This window comes from Bactrocera dorsalis, chromosome 1 (assembly GCF_023373825.1).
Source record: "Bactrocera dorsalis isolate Fly_Bdor chromosome 1, ASM2337382v1, whole genome shotgun sequence".
Lineage (NCBI taxonomy): Eukaryota > Metazoa > Arthropoda > Insecta > Diptera > Tephritidae > Bactrocera > Bactrocera dorsalis.
Window position 1 is genome coordinate 10,005,191 of NC_064303.1, and position 14,372 is coordinate 10,019,562.

The following is a 14,372-nucleotide window of genomic DNA, read 5'->3' on the forward strand; positions in this document are numbered from 1 at the left end:
CAATCTCGAAAACATTACCATATATTGTAACTAAAGACCCAGAGAATAATACTCGAAAGCACCAATAAAATCATTCATTTTCATCGACACCTTAGTTTTTCCATATAATTTTTTGTTTTGTAAAAATTGCATTGTTTTTGCATACTTAAACCTCAAAGTATCGGTCTTTAATTTGCATATTTGTTTTGCTTTGTTATTCTTCACCCTCCACCTGTGAGTTGGACTCATTTGTGGTCAAAGCGTATATTTACCGCCAATACCTCTCCTCGCCACTCAAATACCTTTGCCACAAGCCACAGCGGAAGCAAGCAACAAAAAAACACTAAAATGCCGGCACAAAAACAACAGCAAAACAAAGCATATTAGCCACAAGAATGATAAATACGACGGTGCAGTCAGTTTGTCACAGCCCCAAGCTGTCGGCCGCCGGAAGTGCAATTTTCGAATATTTTATGGGTTCAAAGGAAAGGCAAAGCAAAAAGCAAAGCCACGACATGAACGGTGTGGGACAACTACTGTTGGTGGATATACGAGTATGCACATAGTTATGTACATACACATTTCAGACTGTGGGGTGCGACAAGACTTCGGTTGACTTTTAAACGCCCGTAAGCGTCTTGAGCACTCCACCGCTTTAATAGCTCAATTTAAACTCTTGTTAATGAGGCGAAATAATTTCAAATTATACTAAATTAAATGAGCTAAAGTTACGAGCGGCGTGTAAGAGGTCCAAAGCGTAAAGAGAAGCATATGAGTTGTGAATCAAAATAAATATTAGCGGGGAAAGCAAAAGTGAACTCATTAACTGGACTAACAAAATTATAAAAATTTAAATTACGGTAATAAAAATAATTTCAATTCCGTAAAAATGATGCTAAGTAAAGATGAATGGTTAACATTCACTTAAATTAACAGTTTGGTCTGGTGGAATCGTCGGTCCGTACTTCTTTCAAAATGAAGCTGGTGACACCATTACTGTCAATGGAGAGCGGTATAGATCGGTAATAACCAACATAGGCGTGGTTGTAACCAATTTCGTTCATTTCTACACTGTGACATAAGAATGTGAGAAGAATGGCAGTCCTTGACGTTGAGGCTTTCTCTTGATCGACGTTTGGGCTTACTGCGTCGTCGCTTCCCCGACCGTTTCGCTGGTACTGTTGCTGGGCTTTCAACGGACCACTGCCATTTGGTTGCAATTCCTTACTCCGGGTTACGAAACTCGGATTCGAGGATGTCAACCGCGGTCTAGAGGCATATGTGCTCGGTCTTTTTCCATTCTTGCCGAAGCCCAATCCAACCTTTCCTTTTCCACCATCGTTCGGTTGGACTTGCAGCTAAGCCTTTTTTAAACTTTCACCGCTGCTTCGTAGGTCGCTTTGCTTTCAACGCCTCCTTACTGGGTCTTGCCTTCGTAATAGTCTTTATCGCCGACATAACACATTTTGCATGTCATTGGGTTTATGCTTTCAATGCTTTCGAGGTCTGAGAGGGACGTAGATGGTCTGTACATTCGTCTGAAGAAGCGCAACCTAGCCGTCAAAAACGAAAACATGCAAGAAGAGCGAGTGGTGGAAATGGTCTAGGAGAGATCACAGTAGCCACATTCAAGGACCGCGAAGGTGGTAAAAGAAAACCTAAGACTTGTTCCCTTAAAGAAACCCGAACAAAATCGTGAAGGTTCTACAAATAAATTTGAAGAAGCGCAAAGTTGTCTCTGCCGAACTCCTACTCAAATTACAGAGAATCGGCTACGATGCGGCTTTGGTTCAGATACTATAGATAACTTCGGTCAGGAAATATGGTACTATGGATAAATTCGGTCAGGAAATATGGTGAAGGTAAAATTTCTGGATAAAGGATGATATTGGCCAACACTTTACAAGAAGGTAAAAAATCCCGGTATGGAAACGTCCGGGGCTCAATAACAATAAGCAATTAAAGAGCATACCAAGTACCTTTGAGTGATTTTAGACAACAAGCTGATGTGAAAACTCAATGAAGAAGAAGGAGTGAAAAAGGTCAGTGGTGCCCCATACCATATAAAAAAATAGTAGTGTTCGCTTGTGGTCTATCGCCTAGATTCTTGAATTGGTGTTACACAGCGGTATTAAAGCCAATCTTACTTTATGTTGCTCTGGTGTTGTGGATTCCCTTGTACTCGTACATATTTTTGCTATTTTTTGCTTTACAACTTTTGAAATAACTGTATCAAATTGTAAATGCAAAGAAAAACCAACTGACTTTTGGCTTTTGTCCAAATTTTGTTTAATTATTAGCATTTAATATTTCTTCTCAAAATTTCACTGCATGCTTTTAAGTCTTCGCTCCCATGAGTAACGTAGTAAGTTGAAATAAGAGAAAAAAATTCATCACTTAATTTTTATTAGCTTACGACTAATGATACCCCAACTCGGTACGGCAGCCTTAATCATTAAATGATTGATGATATGATGCTTTAATTGATTTGTCGGCGAGGAATTGAATTGCTTTATTGCTTTCAGATTCTTTGCATAATTGATAGTTAAACTAATCTTGAGTGATTTCAAAAATCGCTGGTTTGTTATAGAAGAATTGTTGTTGTTAAATGACAATGTGGAATTTGAAGTTTAAACAAAAATAATTTACTGAATTTTTTGGAAGACTTACAAATGAAAAAATCAATTTTGGGATAATTTAACTAAAACTTCTTTTTTGTTGAAAGAAGTTATATCCACTTTCAAGTCAGAAAAGTCGTAATTTTCGCGATTTTGTTTTAAAGATGCATATAAACGATAATTCAAATTCACAAGTGAATATAACTTCTTAAGATATTTATAATAAATAATGAAGTTACCTAATATTAACATAGGAAATTAACTATTTTTCACTTAAGCACTTTTTCTGATCAGCCTACAAGTCATGCAAATTTTGCATGCAAATTCTGTTTATTTGACTTATCAAGCGTGTGTAGCGCTTATCTTCTAGTATAACCCGCTGCAGCTATAAAAGTAATGTTAATAACAGGAATTTTTCAAAATAATTTCACTTTTTCATAGACAGATAATTCTCAGCCATAGTTCAGCATTTTTATTTAACGAATAATTATACTAGGCACGTACAAATTGACGTCACAATAACGCCAAATGACAGGGAGAGAGCCATAAAGCTACTAGAAGTGAAATATAATAGTACTTTATTATATTTACCGCTATATAAGGTTGCCAACATGAAAATGGTACAAGCGAGTTAAGAGGCACGACTAGTCTGATATTAAAACGATCGATTTTTTCAATATTTCGATAAGTTATACCTTTAAAAATTTCATATCGATATCTCAAATAGATTTTGAGTTACAGCCTCCTAAAGTGTAGCTGAAATGTGTTTTTCTCAAAGCTAGATTTTCATATTTGTTTAAGTGATCACTAGTAGAAAAATCAAAAACATGACAGCTTGACAGGACTAACACGTAATCTGGCCAAAAAGGGCTACTGAAAAAAATATCTATACTAGGATCACCCTTTATTTACAGTTATTCATATATTTTTATACTCTCGCAACAAAGTTGCTAAAGAGAGTATTATAGTTTTGTTCACATAACGGTTGTTTGTAAGTCCTAAAACTAAAGTAGTCAGATATAGGGTTATATATACCAAAGTGATCAGGGTGACGAGTAGAGGTGAAATCCGGATGTCTGTCTGTCCGTCCGTCCGTCTGTGCAAGCTGTAACTTGAGTAAAAATTGAGATATCATGATGAAACTTGGTACACGTATTTCTTGGCTCCATAAGAAGGTCAAGTTCGAAGATGGGCAAAATCGGTCCACTGCCACGCCCACAAAATGGCGGAAACCGAAAACCTATAAAGTGTCATAACTAAGCCATAAATGAAGATAACGGGTGATTTTTTTGAGGTTAGGATTTTCATGCATTAGTATTTGACAGATCACGTGGGATTTCAGACATGGTGTCAAAGAGAAAGATGCTCAGTATGCTTTGACATTTCATCATGAATAGACTTACTAACGAGCAACGCTTGCAAATCATTGAATTTTATTACCAAAATCAGTGTTCGGTTCGAAATGTGTTTTATCGACAAATTTTGTTCAGCGATGAGGCTCATTTCTGGTTGAATGGCTACGTAAATAAGCAAAATTGCCGCATTTGGGGTGAAGAGCAACCAGAAGCCGTTCAAGAACTGCCCATGCATCCCGAAAAATGCACTGTTTGGTGTGGTTTGTACGCTGGTGGAATCATTGGACCGTATTTTTTCAAAGATGCTGTTGGACGCAACGTTACGGTGAATGGCGATCGCTATCGTTCGATGCTAACAAACTTTTTGTTGCCAAAAATGGAAGAACTGAACTTGGTTGACATGTGGTTTCAACAAGATGGCGCTACATGCCACACAGCTCGCGATTCTATGGCCATTTTGAGGGAAAACTTCGGACAACAATTCATCTCAAGAAATGGACCCGTAAGTTGGCCACCAAGATCATGCGATTTAACGCCTTTAGACTATTTTTTGTGGGGCTACGTCAAGTCTAAAGTCTACAGAAATAAGCCAGCAACTATTCCAGCTTTGGAAGACAACATTTCCGAAGAAATTCGGGCTATTCCGGCCGAAATGCTCGAAAAAGTTGCCCAAAATTGGACTTTCCGAATGGACCACCTAAGACGCAGCCGCGGTCAACATTTAAATGAAATTATCTTCAAAAAGTAAATGTCATAAACCAATCTAACGTTTCAAATAAAGAACCGATGAGATTTTGCAAATTTTATGCGTTTTTTTTTTTAAAAAGTTATCAATCTCTTAAAAAATCACCCTTTATTAAAGTGAAATTTGGTATAAAGGATCGCATTAGGGAGGGGCATATGTGGACGTATTTTTTTTGGAAAAGTGGGCGTGGCCCCGCCCCCTACTAAGTTTTTTGTATATATCTCGGAAACTACTATAACTATGTCTACCAAACTCTATACAGTCGTTTCCTTCAGGCATTTCCATGTACAGTTCAAAAATGGAAGAAATCGGATTATAACCAGGCCCACCTCCCATACAAAGGTTATGTTGAAAATCACTAAAAGTGCGTTAACCGACTAACAAAAAACGTAAGAAACACTAAATTTTCCGGAGGAAATGGCAGAAGGAAGCTGCACCCAGACTTTTTTAAAAATTTAAAATGGGCGTGGCGTCGCCCACTTATGGACCAAAAACCATATCTCAGGAAATGCTCGACCGATTTCAATGAAATTCGCTATATAATAGTTTCTTAACACCTTGATGACATGTGCGAAATATGGGTGAAATCGGTTGACAACCACGCCTTTTTCCAATATAACGCTATTTTGAATTCCATCTGATGGCTTCTCTGTATAATATATACATTAGGAACCAAATGACGGATAATGAAATCTCGATTATCACTCATGCGAGAGTATAAAATGTTCGGTTACACCCGAACTTAGCCCTTCCTTACTTGTTTAACTTGACTTAACTTAAATTTGTTTTTCGACTGATTCCCAGTAGAACTTTTTAAAGACTTGACCATTCTTTTCCTTTTTAGCCGTAAACTATTGGTTCGCTTCCCAATGATTCTTAAATTTTAAAATTGTTTATATTACAAGGTTTTTTTTATTAAAATACACTATTCATCTGAAATATTAAGCACTGTTGGCAACCCTTTTCCTTCCTTTTTCTCCCAAATATCACATATTTCTTTTTGTAATTCATTCCTTTCTATACAAGATGAATAGTATTAATATAGTATAATAGTGAAAATATACAGATGATAACACCATTTTTCTTTCTCTTTTTCGCTGTACTATAACACACATATTTTCATAATTTGTAAAGTTTTTGTAGAATGGAAGTTGCAAACAGCTGGCAACCCTCTTCAGAAATATTTTCCATACCCCGTAACCATATTTATTTCCAAGAGTAACCATTTTTAACTCTATTATAAAACACATATTTTCTCAACTCCTTCATTTTTTTATTTCAAATCAAATTGCAAAGAAGTGGCAACCCCATCATTTTTTCATTTCCAACAGATACTATTTTTAGCTCTATTAGAATGCATATTTTCATAATTCGTTAATTTTTTTATTCAAATAAACCCCTATACTCCTCATTTCCAAACGGTAGTAGTCTTCTTCCTAGTATTATTTATTTTTTATTGAATTAAAATTTTAAAAAGGTGGCAACGTTCATCAGAATTTTTTTCCACAGTTGACAACTGTTTTCATTAAGTTTTTAGCTGTATTATGATTTACTATTAGATAATATCGTAAACAAGTGGCAACTCTCTTCAGAACTATTTTCCACAGTTGGCAACCATTTTATTTTCCGAACGAGAACACAGTTTACTCTATTATGACACACACATTTTCATAATTTTTTTTACTATAATAATTTTAAACAGCTGGCAACCCTCATCAGAAATATTTTTCATAGTTCGCAACAACAGTAACCATTTTTAACTGTATTATATGTAATATACACTTTTTCATAATTCGTAAATTTGTATATAAATAAAAATTGTAAACAAACACAAATTTTAAAAGGTGGCAACGCTCTTAAAAAATATTCCCAACAGTTCTCAACTTTTTTTTTCATTTAATTTTCAGCACAATTATGATTTATTATTTAATTAAATTGTAAACATGTGGCAACACTCTTTGGGAATAATTTACAAACAAGTGGCAACGCTGATAAGAAATATTCTCCACAACTAACAACAGTTTTCATTTTATTTTTGACTCATTTATAAATTTTTATTAAATTAAATTGTAAACATGTGGCAACATTCATGAGGAATATTTTATACTTTAAGCCTTTTAATCCTTACCAATTTTATAGAATGCTTTTTTTTATTTTATACAATTTTCGACTAAAAATTTCTCACAGGTGGCAATATTTTAACATTTTTCGTGTTTTAAACAAGCCGAGTAAACACAAAAAATTTTTTTTAATATTATTTTTCCAAATATTCGCAGGCTCACTTTTTTTGAACTCTCAAAACTTTAAAATAAAATACAAAATAATTTAACGGTTACATACAAACTTTCAGTATCTTTTTAATTGTCATAACAACTTTTTGTTGTCGTCAATACAAGTAAAACTTGAAAATATTTACGAGAAAAATGTGCTTTACATTCTATAGCGAATTGCATTGAACTCGTTACATGCAAATTTTACGGTCAAATAAATTAAAATGAAATTTAAATGCAAAACAAAATAATCTTATTCCAATGATTACAGGTTCAAAGTCAAGCGGTTGACGCGTAATTGCCAAGACTGCTGTGCACTGAATGCATTATGTGAACAAATTGAGCAACAAAAATACAAAAACAAGTGTTCGAATAAGAGCAAAGGCACAAAAACGTCCAAAAAGTGGAGCGATAAGACGCTACAAGTAAAAAGACCAGACGAAATTTGCTGAATATATGTGAGTGCTCCAAAAAATAATTCATTTATAGCGCGCTGATTGCGTAAGAGTCCCCAAAAAATTTTATCACAAACAAGGAAGGTCGCTGATAAGTGGTCTTTGTTTTATTTCCAAATTTGGTTACAAAATGAACAGTAAGCAACCAATAAATCAATTATTTTTATCACGCGCTATCAAAAGTACATAATCATGCACACCTTCCATTGCAACAAAAATAACCCAAAACAGTATCTATGTACATTCCATACGAGTATACCTTCATGCCTCTTACCATTTTCAATGACCTCACCCAACAATATACCATAGCACACCTCAAATGTGAAATCAAAGTAAATTGTTGTTCTCTGAAATCATTATCAAATGCAGCAGAACATTTCGATCGCGATATGAGTGCTCATGCTCGTGCTCGTAAAGTGGCGTAGTATTACCTGTTAACCGTCGACCAGTTGCCTCTGCAGTTGCAGGTTATTCACTTGCAGAGGTACACTTTCAACGCAGACAACCATACATACATATGTAGTACAATTATATGGTTATCTGTATATACATATATATCATATGACTTCAAACATAGTCTGTCATACAACTGATCGCGATATGCAATCTAAATATCTGATAAATATGTTATTATATTTTCCTCATATTTACTCGCGTTAGGCCTAATCATTGTTCCTCTTACTTAATCAACCTTAAATGTAGGCAACGAATATTGATAAATAAAATCTGCCGATATTGGATCACTAAGGGATACGCCTCTTTAATATCGCATAGATAGTTCTATTAAGCGTATTGTGTTAAAGATTAAAGCCCACAGTCAACAAACTGATTGGACCTTATCAGTATGGTTTCAAATCTGGAAAATCAACAACTGACCAGATGTCCACCATGCGCCAAATTTTTGAAAAGACCTGCGAAAAGTGGACTCTTCGTCGATTTCAAAAGCTGCTTTTGACAGCACGATAGGAACTCCTTTTATGCTGCTATGCAAAACAAATACGCCTGTGTAAACTGAAGCTCCGCCAGGATCCCCAAGGACTCCTTCGAGCCGTGCGAATGACATAATTCAGCGAACTAAGAGGCAGCGGCTACTTTAGCTAGGTCTTGTCGTCCGAATAGAAGAAAACGCTCCAGCTCTGTAAGCCGGGGAAAGCAGGTGAAGAGCAATACCTTCAGTTCGTTGGAAAAACCCAAGTGGAAAAGGTCCTGGCTACACTTGTAATCTTGGAAAAGGAAGAACGACTGTTGTAAACTCGGCTATAACCACGTAAGCGGTGTATACGCCAATAAAGAAGAAGAATAATACACTCGACTGTTAAAAATTGTACTAGCCTTTGAGTTCTTCAGCGAACTTTCTATGACCTCTTTCTACTTATGGCGCCCTTCAAATGTGATGGAATATTATCGTGGGGAAAAATTCGTGAATTCGTAGCCGATAAATCCGACATTGAATGACTTCTATATACTCCTTGTATTAATAGTGAAATCTCGGTTTTTTTTTTTTTTCACCGAAATCTTATAACATTGCTTTGATTTTCGATTAACTTTGTTTTTGGTTTAGTTCAGTTTTACTGCTGTCCATCACTGAATCTTTGAGTGGTTTCATCATCTGTTTCATGACCCACGATCAATTCCGCAGTAAATTTTGGAAAACCTTACTTTCCTGATCTTAGCTATACAACTTTTCTTCGAGAAAAAAATCTAGGGACGGTTTGCTTAGTACACAGAACAACAACTAGAATTAATTACGTCAATTCATAAGGGATTATGAAATCAGAGGCACTCTCTCAATCTTTCGAAGTTACAGCTTTTACTGGAGATGATCAAATGGACTACTTGGTTGAGAGAAGTTTTATATCTTCCTGCCCTCTTAAAAAAATAATTTATAACTCTCATATGCAGTAATTCCTTTATTAGAAAATTTTCAACAATTCCTAATGATTTTGTAAACATATTCAAAAACAGAAATCTTGTGTAATGAATTGCTCAAAATTTTGTGTCACGGCTACGCGTAGCTACGGAAAGGTGAACATGTTGCAGAAGTATTTTGGTGTGTCTAGGAGTCTACTATTTCACGAACATAAGTGGTTGAGTGGTAGAAGTACTCAGTGAAGGTCGTGAAGTCATCGAAAACTTGTCTCATGCGAGTCATCCATCCACCTTTGTTAATGACAATAACATCGAAAAATCCAAAGAAACATGCTTGAAAATCGTTATTTGGCATCAGTGAGATAGCAGAGGATCACAGTATTTCTTACAGATCCACTCAACACATTTTGGTTAATCTAAGAGTCTAATATATCACAAACTCGAGCAGTTGAATGGAACAAAGCAATCAGTGAAGATCATAAAGTCAGCGGAAACTTGCCTCATACGAGTCGTCGAAGCTCTGTTAATCACAATAATATCGAAAAAGTCATAGAAGCAGTGCTTGAAAATCATTGTTTTGGCTTCAGAGAAATAGCAGTAGATCTCGGTGTTTCCTATGGAACGACTCAAAACATTTTGGTTAATCTTTTGGGTCTTAATCGTGTAAATACCAGACTTTTATTAATAGTTCTGAATCTTTGGCAAAAACAACGTCAAGAAGAGGTCGCCATAAGAGATGCTTAAAAACGTAGCTTGATTTATGAATATGGTGTTGAAAGTGGCCAACAATTTAGCGAATGGCGCTTAAAAAATTAACCGAAACCGAAAAAACCACTTCAAAATTGGTCCAAAATCACAATGCCACATGGTATTCTTTGATTACAGTGGTGTGGTTCGCGATGCATTTACAAAAAGCCCAAGTGTCAATAAGGAATACTACTTAGACGCTTTCAGGCGTCTACGTGAAGAAACTCGTTTTAAAGGACCGGATTTGTAGACAGAAAATACATGGATTTTTCGCCACTATAATTCTGGCTTGACTTTGACTGATTTTTGGTCAAACAAGAGTTATCTCTCAGTCACAGCATATGCCAGATTTTGCTCCCTTTATCAGTTTTCTGTTTTCGAAACAAAGAATCCGCAAACATTTTTTTGGTCAGTCCGGTTCAAATTTGATCAGTTGGGATTTAAGAGCAGAACTGTAGTATTTTCGATATGCTTCAAGCTAGGTTAGATCATAAAAAGAAATAACTTACCTTTAATGACATTTTTCTTTGCCTTCCCTTCCAATAACCGTGTATTTGTTGTATGTAATTGTCGGCAAATGCACGCCTTCTCCGGCTTAATTAATATTGCACAATTTACTTGACGCGTTCCAATTCAACTTAATAGCACTCTTCACAAAAGCAATCACAAAAACACATGCACAGATAGGTACTCTATACTATATATACTTGTATGTATATATTTTTATTTCTACATGTGTATTTACATATAGACTCTATTAGTTTTATCACGCTAATTATAGGTCACCCGCTTTTTGCACACCATTCACTCACTAACTCACTTTATGATTATTGCACGAGCACTACTAATAACACTATACAGATGTGTGTCTATGTATGCATGTAAGTGTGCGTATATATGTATGCACTTTTATATTGAATCCTAACTAACTTTGCACCTTTCGCCAGAAACTCAGACAGCTGCTTTTGCTTAAATGAGGCATCACTCAGTGCTTATTTTTTTATATTTTTTTATTTGTACATGTGTTTGTGTGTATGTACAAATATACTTATGTATATTAGTTTGTCACTTCACTGCACTTTTGCGTGCATTTACTTCTTGTAATAAGAACGGGGACATTCACTTGTCTGGCTGCGCCGGCGCATTACAGCCATTCACTCGCTCGACGCTGGCGTCAGAACTGCAATAAGAAGAATAAGAAGATGTGAGGAAAAAATAATAAGAATACTTAGTTAATATTTATGTGCATATATTAGGGTGAGACATTAAGTAACTTATAACGATTTTATATCTTATAACGAAGATATAATAAATACTGACAAAATAATATAGTTTGTGAACTTTTTCCTTTGAAGTAGATTTTTTAGGAAATTTTAGGCGCTACAAGAATCCGTGATTTATAAAATTGTATCCTAAACGGTTCAACAGATATAAAGCATCTTCATCTTCCTCCATAGAGCTTCTGCAGATGGCGTCTGGTAAGATTCCCAACCTTACAGCATCGAAGCCAGTAGCGCAATGGTCTGTTAAAAGCCCGACAACTAGGGAGAGGCTAGTCTCACTGAAGGCAAAAAGTTCACTAGATCTCTTGGAATCGATCTTGAGCCAAAAGGCTTTTGCGACAACGCATGTACCAATATTGGCCCTGCGCTAATCAAGCTTCCGCGAAGCCCAGATATCCAGTGATTAATACTATTGATAGCGAGGTTAGGCACTACTATTTATGAGTTCAAGACTAGTATCACCGCTCTGCTATCTGAGTGAATGATAATTTCTCTGAAGGGCGCTGCACACCGTAGCAGCAGATCTAATGCTATTTTAATGTCTGCAACCTCGGCTTGGAAGACGCTGCCATAGTTAGGAAGTCTGACACTGAAGTTGATAGAGAGGCTGATAGTAAACTTCTCCACCAACCTTCTCCAAGCTTTGAACCCATCCGTAAAGGAGCTCGCTGCTTTCTCCTTCAACGGCTTTTTCCCACCCACAACTCCCTCATCGGTATATGGACAGAAAAGAAGACGCAGAGTTCAGTTTGGCGATTCCACGATCCAAGTGATCCGATATGAAGTTAAAGTGTGTGAGGATATTCGAATGTTGAGATACGTGTTCTTTTAAGAACCTAGATTCTCTGAGTCTGATAGCAACTTTTGCAGCCATACACCTTCCGACGATGCCTGCGGGCACTATGTGCAGTATGACGTTTAGTGCCATGGTTGTAGTGGACCTTAGTGCACCACACATGCTGATGAGCGCTGCACGTTGAAGGTTCTCTAGTTTCTTTGAAAGTGTTCTCATTTTTAAAGCCCTTCACCACCTAAAGACTCCATAGAACATAATGGGTTTGACTCTGATGTCGTAAAGGCAAAGGACCAATTTCGGTGAGAGACCACACCTTTTGCCAATGGCTCCTCTATATCCAATATAAGGCAATTGATGCCTTTTTTGATCTCCTAAATTCGATATTATTGATTTTTGGCTCACCCTAATATAGGTGTATACAATATATTAAGAATATAATAAAAAAAGTTATATATACATACATATATATGTAGATATAAATGTATGTGTCTGCTGGCTAAAATTATTATATCACCGCTGACAACGGCAACAGGTTTACAACAGTACTAACAACAACAATAACAACAACAACAAATCACCATAACCAACAAATGCAATCAATGCGCTTCAAATGCCGCAGCTTCAAAGAAAATGTGTAGAGAATTGGAGCACCGCAACAAGCGAGCGCAAGCGCACACACAGCATTTCAAACACACACACGTACACAATCACAGTTTCCAGTTTTCTTAGCCTCATTTTGTTATGCGGCTTTTTGCCGTCACCGTCACCGTTTTTGGCTTCATCTTCAGCAGCTGTTGGCGTCTTGCCGTTTACGGTTGTGTTGTGCTTGCGGAAAATTGCAACAAACACTGCAACGCCGACAACAACAATGCAGCAAAATAGTTGCATTACATTGTTGGCAATCGCATTGTAGTGGAAAATGTTTTGACTTAGTAAATTGCATCGTGCGCGGGTAATTACCAGCCAAAGCGATTAAATACATATATAGACTACGCGACAGGCCACATTCTCAGCCACACAAACAGCAATACAAACATCCTTATGCACTCGTTGCTGCAAAAGTTCCCTCGCAACTGAAAAAGTACTTGCAAACACAAGTCAAGCATTTGTTGTTGTTTTCTTTTTTTCCATTTTTTGCGACACAAATCACATTTCCTGTTACTTTCTCCAATTCCTGGCGCCCTTCTGTCGTTGTCACGCCTTTTGACAGCTGGATAATGCTCACACAGCTTGCAGTTCATTAGCCCTGAGAAGTGCTAGTTGACTTTATTTGTTGTTGCAGGCAAACGAGAGTTTTTAGTCAGCCTTGTAGGGTATGGTTTTCGTGCGACCCTTCGTGCCTTCCATTCTGCGAGCGAGAACAATAAGATCGGTATTATGACTCCATACTAGTGTTAAGGCTTTCATTATCTGCTATTTCTATTAAAATCAACTTGAAACTCCCTCTTCATCCTTCTAGCGGGAGCTCTTGCGTTAATTCACCGTTATAACATCTTCGAATTGTATCATCGTCTTCAAAAAAATATAGTTCTTCTTCTTTATTGGCATATATATCGCTTAAGCGATTATATTCGAGTTTTCAAGATTACCCCAGTCGTATTTCTTCTTTACCTGGTCTTTTCAACAAAGTCCTCTTCCTCTGCTTCCCCTGACAGGTAGTGCGTCGAATACTCTCAGAGCTGGACTTTCGACTAATCAGATGTTGTCATCGTACACACCTCTACACTATATGGCAGAATAATATTTATAATCTTGCGGACTCGGACATAGAATTGACGGATGACTCAATTGTTATGAGCTGAGATCAAATATCTTCAAATACTCTATACTTTTTGTCCTTCTTTAAAATATTCCAAACAAGCCATTTCTTCAAATTGAATCCTTTATAAGTAAAGTCATGTCCATTAATTTTGTAGTAGGTTACTGTTGTAACTTCTGGAATAACGTTCATTTTACCATAGTGTGTATCGAATTGGTTCACTGGCAGCTTGAAACTCCTTCCTTCTTAGCTTAAATAAGACTTGTTTTGGTCTTATGCCGCATGAAGTTAACTTTTTTGAGGTACATATACATACTTCCAGAATCATAATGTCTTGTCGGCTTAGATATTGAGTTGGCGGGTGATCTCATAAGTCGAGATAATGAAACTTCAGACCTTTCATACTTTTTATCTTCCTATCTACTCCCACAGTAGGGCAGCGTTATTATCCTTGAGTTCGCTGACTGTGACTTGATCCCGTTGGCCTTGGTTCCAG

General features: G+C 36.5%; 1 protein-coding gene across 6 annotated transcripts in view; it reads right to left on the reverse strand.

The window, feature by feature from the left end:
• LOC105223486 (ankyrin repeat domain-containing protein 29) overlaps nt 1-14,372 on the reverse strand; it is a 52,251-nt gene that overhangs the window by 11,850 nt on the left and 26,029 nt on the right. For 5 of the 6 annotated variants that reach the window (XM_049448614.1, XM_049448620.1, XM_049448604.1 and 2 more), the window contains exon 2: nt 10,548-11,218. In XM_049448614.1, coding sequence (XP_049304571.1) covers nt 10,548-10,559 — 12 coding nt within the window. In that variant the 5' untranslated portion in view covers nt 10,560-11,218. The remainder of the gene's footprint in view (nt 1-10,547; nt 11,219-14,372) is intronic. The other variant, XM_049448607.1, reaches the window with a different exon arrangement.